The 22,642-nt window shown below is 33.4% G+C and overlaps 1 protein-coding gene across 1 annotated transcript; it reads right to left on the reverse strand.

The window, feature by feature from the left end:
* Positions 1 to 19,306: 19,306 nt before the first annotated feature.
* Positions 19,307 to 20,329, reverse strand: LOC111892316 (ethylene-responsive transcription factor ERF084). Its single transcript, XM_023888391.3, has one exon. The coding sequence runs from the start codon at positions 20,100 to 20,102 to the stop codon at positions 19,353 to 19,355; it is 750 nt and encodes a 249-aa protein (XP_023744159.1). The 5' UTR covers positions 20,103 to 20,329; the 3' UTR covers positions 19,307 to 19,352.
* Positions 20,330 to 22,642: the final 2,313 nt, after the last annotated feature.

Genomic DNA, 22,642 nt, shown 5'->3' on the forward strand with positions numbered 1-22,642 from the left:
TATGACAACTCATTCTTAGTAGAATCTTTTCTATTCATAATAATGTCGATATGGTCCATCCAATATCATGCTTCCAACTACTCACAAGCAACCAATCCTCGGCGAACTTTGGATTGTCTGTTTATAGTTGTTTAATTATCTTAGTCAAAACCGATTTTTGTTCATTTTCCCTCTAAATGCGCTAGACATTTGGAAAATTTTAGAATGGTCAAATATTATAGCATTTGCAATCGATCCTATACTCGAAGCGTATGGGACACGATACATAATGTCATACATAAAGATTTGATACTTTATCAATCTTCTGCCATAATATTTTATGTGATACGTTCTCAAAATTCAAACCAAGAAGAGGAATGTCGTAATCATAATCGAAAATTTGAGAACACACTATGTTTCCTTGACTAAATTTATTAACATTTCACAACCTACACCTTTAAATTTGAAATGAAGCATAATATTCTCTCCCTTAATTATAGCAAAACAACTTTTTAACCCTTACAACTTTGCAAATTATAACTCTTGTTTTCTATAATCAATATTGCTAACTTGCAATACTTTCCCTGATAATCATACAATCATAACATTTATGCTCCCACTATCATGATGATTATTATAAACATAACACTTATGCTCCCACTAGCTGTGACATGTATTCAGAAACCAGCTTAACTTCCAGAAAAACAATACTTATTGAATTTCTTAAGTTCATGTTTCTAATACTTAATGCTTTGATAATCCTTTATCTAAGCTTATACACCTTTTCCCTTAGATAGCTCATATGTGTGTCTAAACAATTCAGACTAATTGCCAAATCTCACAATTCGAATCATGGAAAGGGATACCGTAACCATAATCGAATTTGAGAATCCAATTTTCACAGTCACTATCTTTTTAAAATCTCTCTTAGTGAAAGCATTTCCTCATAGTCATTTTCATGAAGGAGAGAATCTTATGACACTTAGATTTTAATGGTGTGTGTGTTCCTATCCATGTGAATTTGTCAAAACCAAAGTTTACGACAAATTCAAACTCATATGAACCGAACTTTCTTAATCTTGACTTCTTGCCTTATGGTAACACAGCTGCCAACCATGTCTTCCAAGTAGTTAAGTAGCTCACCTTTTCCTATCAATGTACTTTTCATTAATCAAGGTCCTTGCCTTTTATGCATTCAAATGAGAACTCATAGGGCTCACATGCATAATTAACTCAATTGGAATGGCACAGAAACAATATAGTGTCAACACGATAGGTTGTAAACCTTAACTCGTGTGCTAGTGATGATCGATAAGGTTTATTTTGATTTGTTCTTGAAACCTTTCAAGACCATTAATACTCCCACTGACTCCTTGAAATATAAGATTCTCTTGTCAATAAACATTTCTTGACAAACAAATATTCAAGAGTTAGTGTAGTTTTTATAAAAACACTTCATAAATTGGTCCTAGTTGGTCTTTGTCTTATCCAAGACATCACAACTTTCCACATTTGATGAATGTTATAAACCTTCTTAATACTTTTCACTCAATGTCACAATCTTAACTCTAAGACTTGTTTTGGAACGAAGTATGATTGACTTCTTGATTTAACCATTTCTTCAATTCTTGATCCTCTTCTTAGACATACAATTGTACTAAGACTCACTTAGAGGATCAATTGAGATATGGTTCTTAATCATTAAGACCTATCATAAAGCATAAAAAGGTACTCTCCCTTCTTCTTAGAATGGAGAACCTTTTATCTTTCTTCCTACTTGATTCTTCTTATTCATTCTGCTATTGATTTAAACCTTTTCAATCAATTCAGAATTACACTTAATCTTATAAGTATAATCATATTTACTAAACCTTTAGTAAATCATGACGAATGTCTTTGTTACTCTTGTGGTGGACTTGATCAACACACAACTTTGTGTACTCGATCTCTTAGTCCTTCACTTGACACTTTGTCAATGAATTAGTCTAATTTCCAAATATGAAATTTCTCATTCATCGTGCAACCAAGTTGCATGATTCCAAGTTTCTATCCAATTGAAACTTGGGCGATGAGAAACTCTCCTTATTTCGTGAATTTTCGACTTTTCCATAATTAAGAATCAAATCCATTATTGCTAATAATAGAAACATTCAAACATCAATTTTTCATACACGCCATTGCAAGGATAAATAAATAACATAAAGTCAACATTTATTTTATTGCGGAAAAATTTTGTCCTTACAATGCAATTCATTGAAAAACTATGCTAATACATATTATTAGCAATCTAATTCTAACTCTAAGTAGTAGCTCAAGAATCTAATCTTCAAGTAATGCGATCGAAATCCATTTCTTCATGGCTAGATTCTGCTCACTTCTTCCCTTAAGCTTCCTCTCTTTTCTTTGATCCTACAAAACATCAATTGTAATCTTATCACATTATGTATTAAGAATCTAGAATAGGAGCTTAAAAGAGTTAGTCAATGGATTTTACCTAAAGCAAAGACATACGTTTTGACTCTCCCATCTCTTAGATCTCTTAGGTAAATAGGGCAGCTTCGTCTCCAATGCCCCTTCTCTTGGCAATAAAAGCAAATTGATTCTTTTGGAACGGAACATGGAACTACTTCAAACAATGCCTTTCTCTTAAGATCAAAATTTTCGATCATAGCATGTCTTTTGTTGACATTGTCTATATCCACAGAGGTCTTGAAGGCAGAATCACCAATCAACTTTGCTTTTCTATTGTGCCAAACCATTGCTGATTCAGCAGCAATAAGCATATAGGTGAGATCTATAAGGGTCACGTCGCAGTTCATCATATAGTACTCTCTTACGAACTCACTATATGAGTTAGGAAGTGACTGAAGAACCCAGTCAACAGCCATCTCCTCACAGACAACGGATCCCAACATTCTTAACCTATCAATGTGTGACTTCATCCCTAGGACGTGTGCACACACTGACTTTCCTTCTTTATGTTTACTTGCCAAAAGGGCTTGAGTGAGTTTGAACTTTTCAAGCCTTCGAACTTGTGGGTTAGGGAGAATAATAGGAGGAGGTGGAGGAAGTGAAGCATGATTTCTTGTTCCTCGATCGAATCGTGGAATATCATCTCCATGCGGAAAGCTTGTTCCACGGGATTTAGGAAGACCATAGTTGTCGAACTTTGACATCTACAAAACAGGAGAAAATGAATTCAAGTTAGTTGATTGATTGAGTCCTTAGTAAATCACCTAAATGAGATACTACGGCTAGGACCCAACACAATACGCTACAACCTAGAAAAGGGATGTCGTAATCTAGTTGCAGAATATTTGAATGTAAGTGAATGACGATTCACTAATTTTCACCACGAAAAACGAAAAAGAAATTTAAGTTTTAAATCTATGAAAACTCCTAGATCCTATGAGATTCATTGAACGTTTCAATGGCATGTTTAAATCTCGATATGCCCCTCTTGTTTGTGATTGGGATGCCGAGGATCACAAAGCGGGTGTGAATAACCATGCAAACTTACATGGTTCCCTCACATGTTACAGTCACCTATTCGATGTGCCGGTAAACCACACACGCTCAACCGAACTATTACAAACATTGAGTCACCCTTTGCTACCTTTACTTAGAACCATTTAGTGTGCCGGTTAACCACACACGCTTCATTAACGTCTTCGTAAGGGCACAAAGTGTAATTTCATGGAATTGCATCAATTCACTTTTTCCTAAATAACTAAGATTGGGAATTTGTAAAACATTTAGTTACTTTTTATATCATTATACTTATAGTGGAAGGTTTTTTCCTATCCTACCCGTTCGGCTAACGACCCTCTACTAGTCAAGAGTGCGGTGGGTAAGAGTGGATACCCATTCAATCGCCATTTTATATGCAATTTCCTTAAACACCCCTTATAGACCAGCTTCGTGAATGAGGCCTACTAACGGTAAGACTGACTTTTACTCATACATATATATAATGTTAGACTTTTAATGTTATATATAGTATAGGGTGTATTTTACACTTTTAAAATACTAGGTGATCAAATTTAACAATTATACTTTTAATTCAATCAAATTGTAAACCAAAACTTTTATGGATTTATTAAATCTCTTTTAATTATACACCTTAATTAATTAATAAAACCATAAGGGTGTGATTTAAACTTTTCAAAAACAATACGGGTCTTAGAATTTAACATTCCTAAATTAAACTTTTAATCAACTTTTAAATTCCAAAACTTGAGAGCAAGTTTTGAAAAATTTCAAAACATTAAGGTTTAGAATTTAAATATACATCAAAATTAAACTTTTAATCAAAATTTAAATTCCAAAACTTGAGGGCAAGTTTTGAAACCTTTTCAAAACATTAGGGTTTCAAATATTTAAATTTCAAAACTAAACTTTTGAGTTCAAATTTAAACTATAAAACCTAAAGGGGAAGATTTGAAACTTTTCATAATACAAGGATCAAATAACAAATAATCTAAATTAACATTTAATCACATAATTATCCGTATTTGATTTATTTAATGATTTCTTGCAAAACAATTTACCAATTTAATCAAAATAATTAATCAATTATCACATAAGGAAACAAATATTTTATTAATTGATAAATATCTTCAATTAGATCAAGAATATACTCATATATATCATAAAATCGGATTTATATTGATCTAATATGATAAAGGCAAGTATCTTAAAGATAAACAGCAAGAAATCCTGAAATCCCCTCTTTCTAACGCATAAACTCGTCGAGTACCCGTATGGACTCGCCGAGTAGGGGGCAACTCGCCGAGTCCACAATGGGACTCGCCGAGTCCATCATGCAGAACCACAAAAATCGAATTTTTTTCAAACTACAAGGCATCAATACAATACAAACCAATCTAGGCTCTGATACCACTGATGGGTTTTTGCAATAAGAACATCCTATGTGCTCATACAAACCCTAATGCTTGGATCTAGGTTTCTCTATTGTACATGCAAGTTATCCAAGACTATAAACCCTAATTCTAGCATACAAGTAATCATATTAACATAAGAATGGATTTAAGATATTACCTTGATTGTTATGTAGCAATAACAATCTCAAATCCTTCTTGTATTGACTTTAGAAAGCTTAGAGTCACAAATGTCACTCCTCTAATGGCTCACAAACACCAAGAGCAAAAGGAGGAAGAGGAGAAGAGAAGGAGGCTGCCCAAAACATGTGGAAACCCTAGAAAGAAGCTTGACCACGTTTTTGGGGCATAAGGGCTCTATATATAGTGAGGCTATTAGGGTTATCTAACAAGGAAACCCTAATTTGGATGCTTAAGCCCTAAGAAACCCATGGATTCCTTTCTTAAAGGCCTTGGACGATTTATAATGGGTTTCCCCATAGAATTCGTCCACTCCTGAATATAAGGCAATCCATAGCCCAAATTGTAATTATCTTATAATTACAATTTCAGTCCCTTAAGTTTATTTAATCTCTTTTAGTCACAAAACTAATTACCAATTAATTCTTGACTAATATTAATTAAACAATATGATTTCTCCTTTAATATATTATTCCCATAATATGTTAATAAATCATGTTTAATCCTTTCTCTCTATAATTCATCCTATCAAGTTGCTTTGGTGAAGGCAACCCAAAAGGACCATGCACCATCGGGTCAAGTACATACTAAAATAGTTATGGACTTAGACACTAATCCAACAGATCAATCAATAACCTTTCGTTGTGATAAAGAAAATGAGTTTTGTAAACCAAGTCTTATTGTAACATCTTTGGAGTTGTGTAATCGATTCACAACTCATTTTGTTAAAAACACTCACTCATCATTAGTTTGGTTCTTGTGGCACAGGATCACCTGGTCACTTGGATCTATCATTTGATGTTCGAGGTAGCCTTCGAATTCTCTAGTGGGATAGGGTCACGTGGTTGAATATTGATGGTACAAGTTTTTTGCAAAGGATAAAACAAAGGCCTTGCAGTCTATTATATGATGTTTTTAAAAAACTGTTTACTTTATAAAAAAATTTGAATTATGCGCACTGCTACAAATATATATATATATATATATATATATATATATATATATATATATATATATATATATATATATATATATATATATATTCCAACCAAATGAGTGGATTAAATACTTTCATTAGACTAAGGATGTAATGGTTTTTCCTTATTTAAAAGGTATGGACTTATGGACCTTTTGTTAGACAATAAGCTTAACCACTCTATCATCTACTAATTACATTTATGTAGACTATCCTAAATGATTGTTTATGATGAAGTCTCTACTAACCCCCTAATTATCATTCCATAAGACAAGTACTAAGAAAGTTCTTTTTCTAAGTGGGAGCAATTTGGATCTTTAAGAGCTAAAGAAGTATAAACTAAATGCATCATAGTTTGGAACTAGCAAGTTTTCAACTATAATTGAATTTGCTTAATATTTGATGAAAAACTAATAAAACACATAGAGATGCATTCATGTATGATTATCAAGTATGGGCTTGATTAATCTTCCTCGATATATTCTGAATATAAAGAGTAAGTGAGTTTTCACAGGAGAAAACATACATGAATGAAAATCTTCTCAGATTTAAGCTGACATCTCAAAGTAAGAATCTTCTTTCCTATAAGATAATGACATATTGTGATTTGATTATAAATCAATATGAGTCTTGTGTTTTCTATAAAACTAGTGGGAGCGCAGTAACATTCATAACCTTATATGTAATCGATATACTAATTCTTGGAATAAGGATCTATATAGATAGATCATGGTAACTCAAAGGATTAAGTAAAATTGCATTAATTGTTAAGGATCTTAAATAACTTAAGATAAATGACTCTAAGAGAGTTTACCTTGTCAAGTACCACATGACTTGATTTTGAGCAAAATCCTAGTGTAAATGTTTTTGAACTAGATAATATGATTGTATTCCATATGTTGTTGCAATTGAATTAATCATTTATGTTATGATTATGCATAAAGGAGAAATAATTCATATACTTAGAGCATATCGAATCATACCAACATAATCCTTGAACAAGTCATTGTGTAACTTATAGGAACATTCTAAGGTACTTGCGAGAACTAGAGAAATATTCCGAATATGCGGAGTATTTGAAAGAAACATATGTTTGAAGTTCTTACACATGTGCTAACTTTCAAATAGATTGAGATGATTCTCAATAAAAATCGGTCTTATCCTCATTATGAGTGAAGAGAAAGTTAAGTGAATAGTGTTTCCATGTAGATTTTAATTATAGTTACAAATCAGAGTTAAAGTACATTTTGGTTTGGAGAACCACATGCAAAGATGCTTAACGTATAGTTCATTATGACCATGACTAATCTCGTTACGTAAGTATTAGTATCTAAGTTATATTTAAGCATCTAATATATTCTTAATAGTTTTCTTTATATCTGGGTTATATATATAAAACTAAAAATGTTTGTATTCGCAAAGTTTATACAAATGAATTTTTTTTCAAATCTACTTAACAAAGATCCATCATTAGCTAAAGCATGAAAGTCAAGTTGATGATATAGGAACTTATTAATATAAGTAGATATATTTTATTGAAATTTAGTATTTGGATATTGGAACAATACAAGCAACATATATTGTAATGAATTGATATACTGGACATGAGTCTTTCATTGAATAATTGTTGTGTTTTATATTAGCATGTATAAATCCATGAATAACTAGGTTATTCTAAATGTCTATAGTCGCTCATAGTTTTAGGAGCATCTATGAGGTAAGACTAATATGAGTGGATTGGTGGATTCTCATAGAGATGAGAATAGCAAGAGTTTCTACCAACTTCATAGGTACTTGATTAGGATAATAAGTACTGGACATGATCCGCATCAAAATCACTTTATGGATCATAGTCAAGAGTGATGTTTTGATCAACGTTGTATCTTTTTATTCTTTGACCCGAGATAGATATTTAGGATATGAAGGGTAGGGATTGTTGTGCTTTGACATGGTTTAACTGTTGGATTAGATGTCTAAGCCCATAACTATTATTGGTATGTATTCGGCTCGACTTGGCATGGTCCATTTGGGTTGCACTTCACCGGAACAATTGGATAGACAAAATGAGAAAAAGGATACTAGTGATTTATATTAATGTATTATAAGTTCTAATATATTAATATGAAATCATATTATTTAATTAGTATTGATCAAGAATTAATTTATAATTAATCTAGTGATCAAAAAGGAACTAAATAAATATGGACTCTTATATATATGTCGTGGACCAAGTTGTTGTGGACCAAGTTCATTTAGGTTGGGCTAAGGTTTCATGGATAGTGCATGGTGTGTTTAACCCATGGATCCTATGGAAATGAAAGTTCATGGGTATTAGGGTTTACATGAATGTAACCCTAATCCTTTACACTATATAAAGAGGTCCTTGGTTCATGAAAATGCCACTAGTTCAAAAAATTTGTGAGGAAAATGTTGATTTCATAAGAGGAACCTATGTATCCTTATTCTCTAGTTATTCCAAGTTGGTTTTGGTGATTTGTGATTCCACTTGAGGCTTCCACACTATTGGGGCTAAGCTCTTAAAGTTCAAGACTTCAAGCTTCATCAAAAGGTATGTTATATAACTAGTTTCTTGTAGTTTAGTTGCTTCATAGCATGCTAGTTAGGGTGAAACCTTGGACTATCAATTATATGCATGTATAATAGAGAAAAAAATAGATCTAAGGTTTATAGGGTTGGATGTACACCATAAGAGTGTTAGAATGCTCAAAACCCTACAGTGGTATCAGAGCCAAGGCTTGTTTTCGTTTATACTTGATGCAAACTTGTTTTTCAAAACCAAAATTTTGCCCAGACTGGAAAACTCGACGAGTTCTGGCTATAAACTCGCCAAGTTCATGTGTTAATGCATGAGTTCGACGAGTTCCTTGGAGTACTCGATGAGTTGAGCTTCCAGTTTACATATTTTCATGTTTTTTGGCTGGAATTGGACTAGGAACATTACCCTAAGCTGTTTTTTGAACTTGTAATCCTATTTTTGATGTGGTAATGTTCATGCTAATCCAATTTCATAGATAATTATCAACAGATTCATGTTTTGTATTAGTTTAATGGTTAGGCTAATTACATGAAAAGTGTTTGATTTGAATTATCTTGTTCTTATGAGTTGATTTAGATTAATAGAAAAGTTATGTGATAATATGTTTTTAATCCAAATTAATCTAAAAGTTGCTCATAATATGTGTTTTTGTAACTTGTCCTCAAGTTATATGAAAAGTCATATTTATGATTATTAAAACTCATAAGATTTCCATAAGTTATGAAAAATGGAGAGTCTCATTTTTAAATGTTTTAAAGTCTTCCATAACTTGTCCTCAAGTTATGAAACTTGAAGAGTTTTTCATTAAAACTACTTTAAACACAAAAGTTATGGAATTGAAAAGTTTTTCAATAGTTCAAAACTTGCTCTCAAGTTTTGGAATTTATAAAGTTTCCCCTCATGAATACTTTAATTCCAAGTTAAACCCTTAGAATTTTAAAAGTTAAAATTCAACCCTTACACTTTATAGTATTATAAGTTTATATATATATATATATATATATATATATATATATATATATATATATATATATATATATATATATATATATATATATATATATATAAGAACAAAGTCAGTCTTACCGTTAGTAGGCCTCATTCACGAAGTCAGTCTATAAGGGGGTATAAGGTTACTGCCTATAAAATGGCAGTTTAATGGGTGTCCACTCTCACCCACCGCTTCCTTGACTGGTGGAGGATCGTTAGCCGAATAGGTAGGATAAGGACTAGAATTCTCCGTTCATTAAAAGTATTAATGATAAATACTAAGTAACTAAAATATTATGAATTCTCAATCTTATTTACTTAGGAAAATGTGAATTTGGCACTAACCCATGAAATTACACTTTTCACTTTGCCTAAATCGGTTAGTGGAGCGCGTGTCATTAACCAACACACTAGCTTGATTTAACAAGGTAGGAAAATGGTAACTTAATGTTTATCATAGTATCGGTGGAGCGCGTGTGGTTAACCGACACATCGATTGAGTGATAAATATTAAGGGTACCAAGTATATTTACATAGTTATTCACACCTTGTTTTGTGATCCTCGACATCCCAGTCATAAAATTTGAGAGGGAACAATCGAGATTGAAACATGCCATTGAAAAGTTCAATGAATCTCAAAAGATCTAGGAGTTTCAAATCCAATTAAAACCTAATAAATATTTCCTTTTTCATGGTGGAAATTGGTGAATCGTCATTCGCCTACCTTCAAATATTCTATAGCTTGGATTAAGGCATCCCTCTTCCAAGTTAATAAATATTATGTTGGGTCCTAGCCTTAATATTTCATATTGGTTGTTATATTAAGGACTTAGATCAACTGACTTAAATATCTCCCATATTAGATGTCTGGTTTAGACATCTATAATCTTCCCAAATCTCTTGGAACAAGCTTTCCTAATGAAGATGAATATCCCGTGGTTCGCTCATGGAAATCATACTTCTCTTCCTCCACCTCCTCTAATTATTCTCCCTAACCCAAAAGTTCAAGGTCACTCAAACCCTATTGGCAAGCAATGTCTAGGTGTGCTCACATCTTAGAGATGAAGTCACATATTGACAAACCGAGAGAGTTGGGTGTCAAAGTCTTGAGGAAGTTGGATGTTCAATTACTTCTTAAGTCACATAGTGAGTTCTTTAATGACTACTATGTAACAGACTATGACATGACCCTTAATGATCTTATCTATTTGCTTGGTGTTGCTGAATCAACAATGATTTGGAGCACTGGTAATGTAAATTTGATTAGTAGATCAACTTCCCAAACTTCCATGGACATTGACAATGGTAACATTGAATATCTAGAAAAGCTTCCTCTTCCCAATGGAAAGGGATTGGCCATAGTCAACTCGGTTGATCAAATGGTAAAGAGAAAGGCAAGTCTGAGATAGGCACGTGTACCGTTCCCAAAGGGTCCATATGGTTCTATTGCCAAAGGAAGGATTGATTGTGAAGCTGCCCTAACTACCTGAAAGATCTGAGAGAAGGTCTAGTCAAAAAGTTTGACTCTGCTTCAGGTAAGTCCATTATCTAACTCAATTAGGTTCAAATTTGGAGATTCTTAATACATTTTGATGTATGGCAGGATCAAGCAAATGGAAGGAAACTTAAAGGAAAAGTATGTTGAATCTGATCGTGAAGATGGATTTCAATCGTATGGTTTGAAGATCGGATTCTTGAGCTACTACTTAAGGAGTTATGATAGATTGCTAGGAAATATGTAATAGCATAATTTTCATCTAAAGCTGCATTGTAAGGAAAACATTTTTCCACATTTTATAAATAAATAAAATTTTGATTTTATTTTAGTTTATATCTCCATGTAATGGATTTTATTGAAAATTGATATTTGTATGTTTCTAGCAATAATGGAAATGTGAATTTGATTCTTTCATTTATGGTAGTGTCTAAATTTACCAAATAAGGAAAGATTCTCATCACCTAAGGTTTCAATTGGACCGAAACTTGGAATCATGCAAGTTGTATAGTATGATGAATGAGAACTTTCAGCTTTGGAAAATTAAGACTAATTCCTTGTTCACATGTATATGTGAGGCAAGTGAAGGACTAAGGGATCGAGTACACATTTTTGTGCACTGATCAAGTCCACCACAAAAGATCGATAAGACTATTCGTCATGATTTACTAAAGTTTAGTAAATATGGTTGTACTTACAAGTTTAAGTATAATTCTGAAACATTGGAAATGTTTCTATGTATGGCAGAAGGAATGAGAAGAATCAAATTAGGCAGAAAGATAAAAGTTTCTCAAATATGAAAAGATGGGAGAGTACTTTAGTATCATGTTTTGTGATCATCTTAATGATTAAGAAACCATATCGCAATTGGTCCTCTAAGGACATCTTAGTGCATTCCTATGGCTAAGAAGAGGAATCGTGAATTATTGAAATGGTTAAATCAAGAAGATGAGACATACTTCGTTCCAAAACAAGCCTTAGAGTCATACTCCAAGATTGTAATTTGAGTGACACATCTTAAAGAATGTTTATCAACACTTGCCATATGAAAGAGTAAATTGTGTCCTACTCTTGTACATTTGAAATTGGTAAGTTGTGATGTTTTGGATAAAACAGAGACCAACTTAGGCCAATTGTGTGAAGTGTTTGTCTTGATAAAGAATCCGCACTATCTCTTGAATATTTGCAAAAGAGTCATATATATCAAGAGGACAGTGGGAATCTTAAAGATCTTCGAAAAAAAAATTAACATCTAATCAAGAATAAAACCTGTAGTTTCTCACTAGCTCACGACTTCAGGTTTATAACCTATCGTGTTGACATATTCCTATTTTTGTGCCCATTCTAGTTAAAGTTGGATTTGCATATGAGTTCTGAGAGTTCTCAATTGGTTGCATAACAACTTGGAAGCAATGGCAGGCCCTTGTGCTGCTAGATGGCAAGAAATTAAGAATAAACAAGTTCATTCCATGTGAGTTTGGATTTATCACTAACCTTGTCTTGTGATTATGGTTATGACAAATTTTACATGGATAGGAACATATACACTATATAAATCTAAGTTTCATAAGGTTTCTCTCTGATTCATGAAAATGATGGTGGGGAAATGCTTTCACTAAGTAGATTTTAAGTAGATAGCAATTGTGATATTTGCATTCTCAAAGTCGTTAGTGGAGCGTGTGTGGTTAACCGGCACACTAACATGGACTTGTGAGAAATGCCAAGGGTCTAAGCAATTGAGACTATGATTACGGCATCCCTTTTCATAGTTCTGGAAATTGTTTAGACACGCATGAGAGCTATCTAAGGAAAGGTGTATGACTTTGATAAAGTTTTATCAAAGCATCTCGTAACAGAAATTTGAACTTTAGCAAGAAAGTCAATAAAGTATTGATTTCTAGAAGTCCACCTGATTTTCTGAGTACATGTCAAAGCTAGTGGGAGCATAAGTGTTATGCTAATAATCATAATGTTAGTGGGAGCATGATACTTATGATAAGTGTTGCAAGTTAGCAATGTTAATTATAGAAAACAAAAAGTTTCAATAGGAAAAAAAAGTTGTTTTGCTATAATTAAGGGAGAGGAAATTATACTTCATTCCAATTCTAAAAGCTTAGATGGAGGTTTTAATCATCTTTAGTCAAGGATATATATATATATATATATATATATATATATATATATATATATATATATATATATATGAATTTCATGTTGGAATGGCTCAACATAAGGAAATTCTATATATGGGACCATTATTTGCATTCTAAAATTTGATTATAATTATGGCATTCCTTTTCATAATCTGAATTATGAGAACTTGGCAAATAGAAATAGAAATATTATAGCAAAAAAGTCTGGTCTAGTATCATGTCTTTACGTGAGACATCATGAGTCATGTCCCATATGCTTCAGATATAGGATCGATTGCATGTGCTATAATATTCATTTGTTCTATATTTTTCCAAATGCCCTGGGCATTAAGAGGGGAAAAGTCTAGAATTGGATATGACTAAAATGATTAAGCAATTGTCTAGGACAATCTAAGGCTTACCAAAGATTGGTTACCCAAGGACAGTTGGAAGTATGGTGTAAATTTTTGGAGAGGACCATTTTGACATATTCTGAAAAGAGGCAACTCTTGTTCAGAAGTGATAGTCAGAATGGAAATATGGGAATGTTTCATAGGTGGGAGTTAGCCATTAAATCTGTGTAAGATTAGAAAACTTAATGCAAGAAGGATGTTCAAAGCAATGTACCTTGAATATGAGACTTCGTTTCCATGGAGTTGATCTCCATTGGAACACTCTGTAATGTCTGTTGACAAGTCTTTGTGACTTTGTGCATAATAATTACAGAGGATCAGTGCATATAAGTTTAAAATGTAGCAGATTTCGGTAAATGGCAGGAATTTGGAATTCTTGCATTTACGGTAAGGATTTGGGATTGTGAACTGAGAATCATGGGAATTATGTTCAATCGATCTATTTCACAAAGTAAAGATCATAAACAAACTTAGTGTGCTTACTTGGTGTATGGTATAACTAACGTTTGGAAAAACATAGTGTGCATACTTGGTGTATGGCATAACTAGTGTTTAGAAAACATAGTGTACATGCTTGGAGCATGGGACAACTAGTGTTTTAATTCAAGTATTAAGTTGATAAATTTGAAACTTTATAACGTGTAAGCAATATGGTGATAAATAAAAGGTGTTCTATTTATATTCATAAGTTCTGAGACCATATTGGATTCGATTAATCTTGTGTTTCACTTTGCATGTTTTGACTTCCAGGATAACTAGGTCATTCTTCTTGAATGACTAAGTTATTCAAACCATCCACAATCGGTCATATGTTGGAAGTAGATATGAATCAAGACTATCATGAAGCTGGTTTGTAGATGTCCAAGGTAGTGGACATAGCAAGAGTTGCTGCAACATTCATGAGTGCTCATAAGTTATGAGTATTGGATTAAACCCACGCTCATTTGACTCACTTCATGGATTTTATCACGAGTGATCATGAGACAATAATATCTTATATTCTTGAAACCTAGAGATATAATTTGTTGCCTATGAGTTGGTTATACATCGATTGTACGAAAACGCATTGATAACTCGATGTTATAAAATGTGCCTTTGTGTATGATTCAACAAATAGTAGAACAAGCATATGATTCGAAGTTTATCCATTCCTTTTACCCTTAAAGGGATAAAAACGATATATGTGGGACCCTCGATGATTTAGTGATGACACCCCGAAGTGCTTGGCCAAGCCTGGACTGATTTGATTTGTTCAATTAGTCGGTTTTCATAAATTGGAAATCGAGAAACAACAAATGGACAGAGAAAATGATTATGATCCATGTCTTAGTCCATATGATATCTAGAATGGAGGAACATATGATCCCTTATCTAATGGACGCGTCATTGATTTATTCAAAGTACGGCAGCGGCTTTAAGTGCTACGATTGCCAGTCGGGTTTTGGAGTCATATGCAATGATAGTTTTAGACTTATCCAAGTGGGAGACTGCTGGATTAGATGTGTAAGCCCATAACTATTATTGGTATGTATTCGACCCGACTTAGAATGGTCCATTTGGGTTGCACTTCACCGGAACAATTGGATAGATAAAATGAGAAAAAGGATACTAGTGATTTATATTAATGTATTATAAGTTCTAGGATATTAATATGAAATCATATTATTTAATTAGTATTGATCAAGAATTAATTTAGAATTAATCTAGTGATAAAAAAGGAACTAATTAAATATGGACTCTTATATATATATATATATATATATATATATATATATATATGGTAGTCCACGGAGTGTTTAACCCATGGATCCTATGGAAATGAAAGGTCATGGGTATTAGGGTTTACATGAATGTAACCCTAATCCTCCACACTATATAAAAAGGTCCTTGGTTGATGAAAATGGCCCTAATGCATAAAATTTGTGAGGGCAAAGCTGATTTCATAAGAGGAACCTAAGTATCCTTATTCTCTAGTTATTCCAAGTTGGTTTTGGTGATTTGTGATTCCACTTGAGGCTTCAGCTTTGAAAGTTCAAGACTTCAATCTTCATCAAAAGGTATGTTATCTTACTAGTTTCTTGTAGTATAGTTGCTTCATAGCATGCTAGTTAGGGTGAAACCTTTGAGTATCATTTATTTGCATGTATAATAGAGAAAAGATAGATCCAAGGTTTATAGGGTTGCATTTACACCATAGGAGTGTTAGAATGCTCAAAACCCTACACTAACGTTATTCCGTAAAATGCAATCATAAGGGTCATCGTTGCGTATGACATGAACTACATTGATGGGCATATGTAGTCAAGATGAGATTTGTCCCTCTTATTTGTTGAGAGTTAGACATCTAACGCCTTAATAAAAGTTGAAAACTAAATGAAATTGATGACAATCCATATCTCATGTTCAACATGATGTTTGAGACAAAGAAATAATTGATACCACACCTTTAGTAAAAATTGTTGCTTAGAGCTCCTAGAATTGGTTGTTGATGAAATGACACCCTTCATATATTGTTAGGGGCAGTATGCCGTTGCTAGACGCCAGCTCCTGTTTACGTCAGTCATTAATGAATCTTGTGCAAGTGGGAGATTGTTGAATGTATATGCCCAAGAATCATTATGAGTGACTTTGCTATTAATATATGATCCTATAGGGTCACACCTTTATGAAGTTGGCACATGATGAGTAAAGCGTCTCAACACCTTTATGAAGTCGGTTACCTTTATATTGTGTACTTGATGCTATAAATCCCCAATAGGATTTGTGTCTTGATGAGTAAAGCGTTTCAACACCTTCTGGTTGTAATTTTCTTGATCGAGTAAAATCCCATCTTTGCGTTGCTTAATCTGTAGGCCGAGGTGTTACTGGGTCTTTACATGATCTTTTATCTCGAATTCCTTCTTCAGGATTGCACCCATTTTGAACAATTCTTTCATGGTCCCTATAAGATTCATATCATCTACATAGATTGTGATAATTGTATATCTTGAAGTGGATTTCTTTATAAACAAGTATGTCCATATTTTATTCTTCAAATATCACATTCTGATCAAGTAGTCACTTAGACTGTCATATCACATCTGTACAGATTGTTTCAATCCATAAATTGTTCATCTCAATCTTATCGAAAACATGTTCCGTGATCTATACTACTTGATCTATGCAACTTAAATCCATCGGGGGCTCTCATGTAATTTGTATGTCAAGATCCCCATAAAGATAGGCTATGACTACATCCATGAGTTGTGTATTCAGTTTTTCGAAAACTACTAAACTAAGCAAGTAGCCGAACGTTATAATGTCCATTACAAGAAAATATATCTTCTCGTAATTAGCTCCAGGGTGTTGAGAGAATCCTTTTGCCACGATATGAGATTTATATCTTAAAATATTATTATTCTCATTAAGCTTCCTTACGAAAGCCCATTTATTACCAATTGGTTTTAACATTAGGTGGTGTTGGAGCAACATGTATAATTATCATTCTTTTCGCCAAGAAGTCCAATTCATCATGGATTGCTTGTTTCCATTGAGGCCAATCCGTTCTATGTTCACACTCAACAATAGTATAGGGTTTCATGTCATCATTGCTCATCATATCAGCAACCACTACGTATATGAACACATTATCGACGAGAGTCTCTTTTAAACTTCAAAATATCATCTAAGCAAGTATACTCGACATATATATTAAGATTATGGAGATCATGAGAAACATGCCCCTCTAATACATCACTGTGATCCTTAATGATTCATGTGGCGAAATGGGTGCAACAAAATTTATTGTTTATCGAGGTAGAACATCCTTGGAACCGATTGACCTTCCTATCTTTTTAAGAAGAACGGTGGACTGGACAGTCAATGGCAGCTTTCCATGCACAGTGGGTATGACCGGTGCAACATTTTCAACCTGAGCATGGTGTCGCATATGGATGTCGATCCATGCAGGCACATTTGCAATAGGCATATTTGATCTCGTGACATTTTCTTAGTCACTAAATGTGTCTGGTAACCGAATAACAACATTTTTTAGACTTAGGATTCATTGCACTTCCTTATCACTATGTGTAGTAGGTCGATCCATATGAGACAAATTGGATAAATGCCACATTATTTCACATCGTCCCTTATTAATGTGAACGTGTAAATCACCATATGACGACGGGAAGATTGTTTCATCGAAGTCTCAATCTACATGTCTATCGTTAAAGAGGTTGTCTGTCAAGGGCTCTAAATAGCGCATGTTAGACGGCGATTCATAACTGACATATATTCCATTTCGTTTATTAGGTCTAACTTTTGAACGCTTTGGATGTTCAGTTAGAACATTATCTATTTATCTTTTATCAAAAATTTATATCAAATGAAATATAAGTATAATCAATTAACTTTTATCGAAATTGGTGATTTTGTTATATTTTAGATTTAGTGTTTATGATTTTAATAGGGTTTATAATTAATAAAGAGTAGCTCTACATATAGTGTTTGAACTTTAAAATGATATCAACTGTATAATTAATAGGGTGTTTGCTATTGTTTATTTGAAGTATTTATTGATTTATTTCAATTTGACATTATACCAAGAAGTTTTTATTGTTTGGATAAAAAAAGATTTTTATTTATTGATTTAAATAATAAGTTCTACTTATTACTTATTTATTTATTTAAAAAGTTTTTGATAAGTTGTTTTTATTATTGCATATAAAATAAGAGTTTTGACAGAACAATTTTGATAAAACTTCATTTTAATATCATATAAACTTATAAATACTTTTTAAAAATTTCTTTCTAATATCACATAAGTTAATAAACAATTTTACAAATAAACATAGGGTAACAAACACTCCTAAATCAATTAATTATACTTGTAATTTTTTTATGTTAATTTTGACCATAAATAATTTTATTTGTATTATATAATTTTTGATGAAACTTATAATTAATAGGAGGTTTGCTATTGTTTATTTGAAGTATTTATTGATTTATTTCAATTTGACATTATACCAAGAAGTTTTTATTGTTTGGATAAAAAAAGATTTTTATTTATTGATTTAAATAATAAGTTAATCAATTCGTACTACTTATTACTTATTTATTTATTTAAAAAGTTTTTGATAAATTGTTTTTATTATTGCATATAAAATAAGAGTTTTGACAGAACAATTTTGATAAAACTTCATTTTAATATCATATAAACTTATAAATACTTTTTAAAAACTTCTTTCTAATATCACATAAGTTAATAAACAATTTTACAAATAAACATAGGGTAACAAACACTCCTAAATCAATTAATTATACTTGTAATTTTTCTATGTTAATTTTGACCATAAATAATTTTATTTGTATTATATAATTTTTGATGAAAATTATAATAATAAAAATATATTTAAAAAACAATCTATTTATATATCTTACATAAAAAATTATATAACAAAAGATAAATTATTTGACATCAAAGTTAACCAAAAAAAACTTCACAAGTCAAAACTTACAAAATAATTTTGGACAGGAAGGAATACTATTTAGTTATACATATAAGTCGATCTTAGAAGTTAAAAAAGTTAAAATCATATTCATTTTAGAAATTAACATTAACTTATAAACTTAATAGTTCCACATAATCAAATTCCCTTGGAGTTTGATATGACACACTAAAATAAAAGTGCTAGCAATAAGAAACTTTTAGTCAGAATTATAGTACCATTAGCATACGTAATTACATTAAATTAATAAAGGGTACAAACAGTTTTCGATCTTTTGCTCAAAGTACCATCAAGATTCAAATCAACTTCAACATCACCATTGTTCATCTTCCTCTTTACGATCGTCGGACCAGAACTACTAAACAGCTGGGCCACCGAAGTCACCACATGACACTTGTTAGTGATAGTAGTAGAGCTGCCCGATTTTCTCTTTTTGCCTTCCGCCGACGACGACGACGATGTTGTCGGGGATGTGGTGGTGGTAGACAATGGGAACACCGAAGGTATCTCGAAGTTGGTCCTGGCCTTGGATCCTCTTAGTCGTCTTGCAGCAGCGTCATACGCACGCGCCGCCTCCTCGGCAGTATCAAACGTCCCAAGCCAGTGCCGGCATCGTCCTATCCTGTCACGTATCTCAGCCGACCACCTCCCCCACGGCCTCTTTCTCACCCCTCTATAATTCTTCTCCACGCCGCAACCGTGCTTCACCGCATGAAATTTCATTTCTTTGTCGCCATCCTTCACAAGACCAGAAGCTGTTTGATTACCAGCGGTGTTTGCAGACTTTCCGAACAGAACACTTTCTCCGACGACTGCTGCGATGCCTTCAAGAACGGCAGGATGGTCGTATTCTGGAGATAAATCAGTCTCCGGAGAAGGTGGGTCTGGAGTTAATGGGTTGTTGAAGTTGAAGTGAGGAAATTGATCAAGTACGGAGAATGGTTTTGCTGGTTCAAAAGGCAAAAAGGGAAGGGTTTGGAACAGGGTGTTCATTGTTTTGAAGGTTCTTCTTGATGTATCAATGGAAGCTTACACACACACATACGAACTGTATGTACCTTCGACTTGTATGCTAGTGGTAAGAGTAAGATAAAACAAACAAAAAGAAGTATGTAGTGTGCATGGGGACTGATGAATCCTCTCCAAGCCACTATTTATACTCACTTCAACCCGACCCATTTTGCTCACGAATCAAATACATTGTTGTTTGTATAAAGTTAATATAGTATTTGAATCATTAGTTTTTTAAACTATATGAGGTCTGCATATTGTCATTTCATATTAGCTAATCACTATACTATCCGAATTAATGGTGTCCCTCAACCAAAAGAAAAAAAATCAAGTGTCGTTGGACAAAAAAAAAAAGAGAAGATGTTTTAGCCGTTTTTTAATATATATATATATATATATATATATATATATATATATATATATATATATATATATTACCTACTCTATTCATAAGACTGCTCTAGAAAAAAAAAAAAAAAAAAAAAAAAAAAAAAAAAAAAAAAAAAAAAAGTTCATATAAAAATATGTTAAAAGTCTCATGATCTCAGTTTAAATGATGACATTTATATATGCCCAATTTTTTGATGTTAAATCAGTGTACTTTTGGACAATTAATTACTATTATATTTATGAAAAATATTAAAACAACCTTAAAATATGTGATAATAACAAAGATACAAAAATCAGCGGATTTAGTTGTAATAAGTTACCACTTGCAAAGTGCTTTGCCAAAAGGAAAAAAAAAAAAAAAAAATACCAAGACTTCCAACACCGAAAATTCAGCGTTTTGTTTGCCTAAACTTAGGTCTGATAATCGTGTGGGGTTCAGGTTGGCATTTGGTGGGTTGATGGGTCAAAATATGTCAATCCAAACACGGCCCATTTAAATATACAGATCACTGGTTGGCGGGTTTGGAACATAAACTCATATATGACCCGTCAACCCATTTATTTATACGGGTTCATAGATTGGCGGGTTTCTGGGTCAGGTTTGGGTTCGTGTGTCAAATTCCATAAATAAAAGTGACAATTAAACATGAATAAATTCTTGATGGTTAATGTAAACATATCCAAATTTTAGACACTTAAGTCTTAAACATCTAAATGAAAATTAAAAACATTCATAGAAACATGTTCAAACTAAACATTAATACAAACATAGATAATTCAAGTGCTAAAGTAATAGCCATAATTCTCATTTTCTTCTCCCAAAAAACAATGTCAATTCTCCAACACCATTTCGATACTTGATTTCGATCACACAGTAACAAATGGGAGAGTGGGACTATGGGAGACCGGGACACTGGAAGTCTGGAAGAGGGAGGCACGCTCATACACGATTTGATTTTGAGAAGCACGAGTCAAAATGTCAAAACAGTCAAATACAGTAACAGCCCGGATTTTCAGGTATCTTTTATTCATATATTTTGGTGTTTTGTGAGGGGACTCGGCGAGTTGGAGCTCAGACTCGCCGAGTAGGATCGCGGATTCTGGACGCGGGTTCGCGCCTGGACTCGGCGAGTCCAAGGAATGGACTCGGCGAGTCCGCGTTGTTTAATGAAACCCTAATTTCCCGGTCCTAAGCCCTATTTAAAGGACCTTATGGCCCTTCATTGCGGCTACCTTGATCTTGAGAGCACCAAAGCAGCTGAGAGTTCTTGTGAGTGAGATAAGAGGCCATTATTCACCAAATTTGTGTGTAATTGCAAGAAAGGAAGGGGAAAGTCAAGCTAGAAGAGTTGGGGAGCTTGGATCTACTTCCATTTCGTCAAGGGAGCTTCTTGAGGTATCATTCAGAGCTTAATTCCATGTTTTTGTTGATATGGTTAGATCTAGGGTTTCTTCATGCCTTGTTTGCTTTGTAATTGAAGTGTGAGAGGTCCCATGGGGATATGGTACCTAGATCTGGACCTTAGCAGGTCCAGAGAGTCCCTAATGCCATGCTTTATGTCCTTCCTTTTGGGTTGGAGACTAGGGTTGCCATCTTAGAGGTCATTTCTTCAAAAAGAGCCTTGTAGCTGTTGCATGGTATCCAAGACTAAGACTTTACGTGATGAATGAGCTTAGGAGGGCCAAATCTATGAGTTGAGGGAGCAGATCTGACCTCGGAAGCGAGATTGAGTTGATGCATGGCATGGACTCGCCGAGTCCGAAGAACAGACTCGGCGAGTAGCATGAAGATTGTCCTTAACCACTCAGCGAGTGGTCCTGCTGAGTTATGGGTTGACTCAGTGATTCAGGGAGAGTTAGAGAGGTTTGACAGGTGGACTGAGTCGAGCTGGAACTCGCCGAGTTGTTCTTGAGACTCGGCGAGTTGAGTCGTGGTGGCCCCGCGATTCATGCCAGGTGGAACTCGTCGAGTCAGGGGAGTACTCGATGTGTCAAGAGAGGATCCTAGGGAATCAATGAACACGTATAGACTCGCCGAGTAGCTCTAGTGCACTCGCCGAGTCCGGTCAAAGTTGACCATTGACCGTTGACCAGAGTTGACCAGTGTTGACTTGATAGGGGTAGTCAACCCT

The sequence above is a fragment of the Lactuca sativa genome, chromosome 4 (genome assembly GCF_002870075.4).
Source record: "Lactuca sativa cultivar Salinas chromosome 4, Lsat_Salinas_v11, whole genome shotgun sequence".
Taxonomy (NCBI): domain Eukaryota; kingdom Viridiplantae; phylum Streptophyta; class Magnoliopsida; order Asterales; family Asteraceae; genus Lactuca; species Lactuca sativa.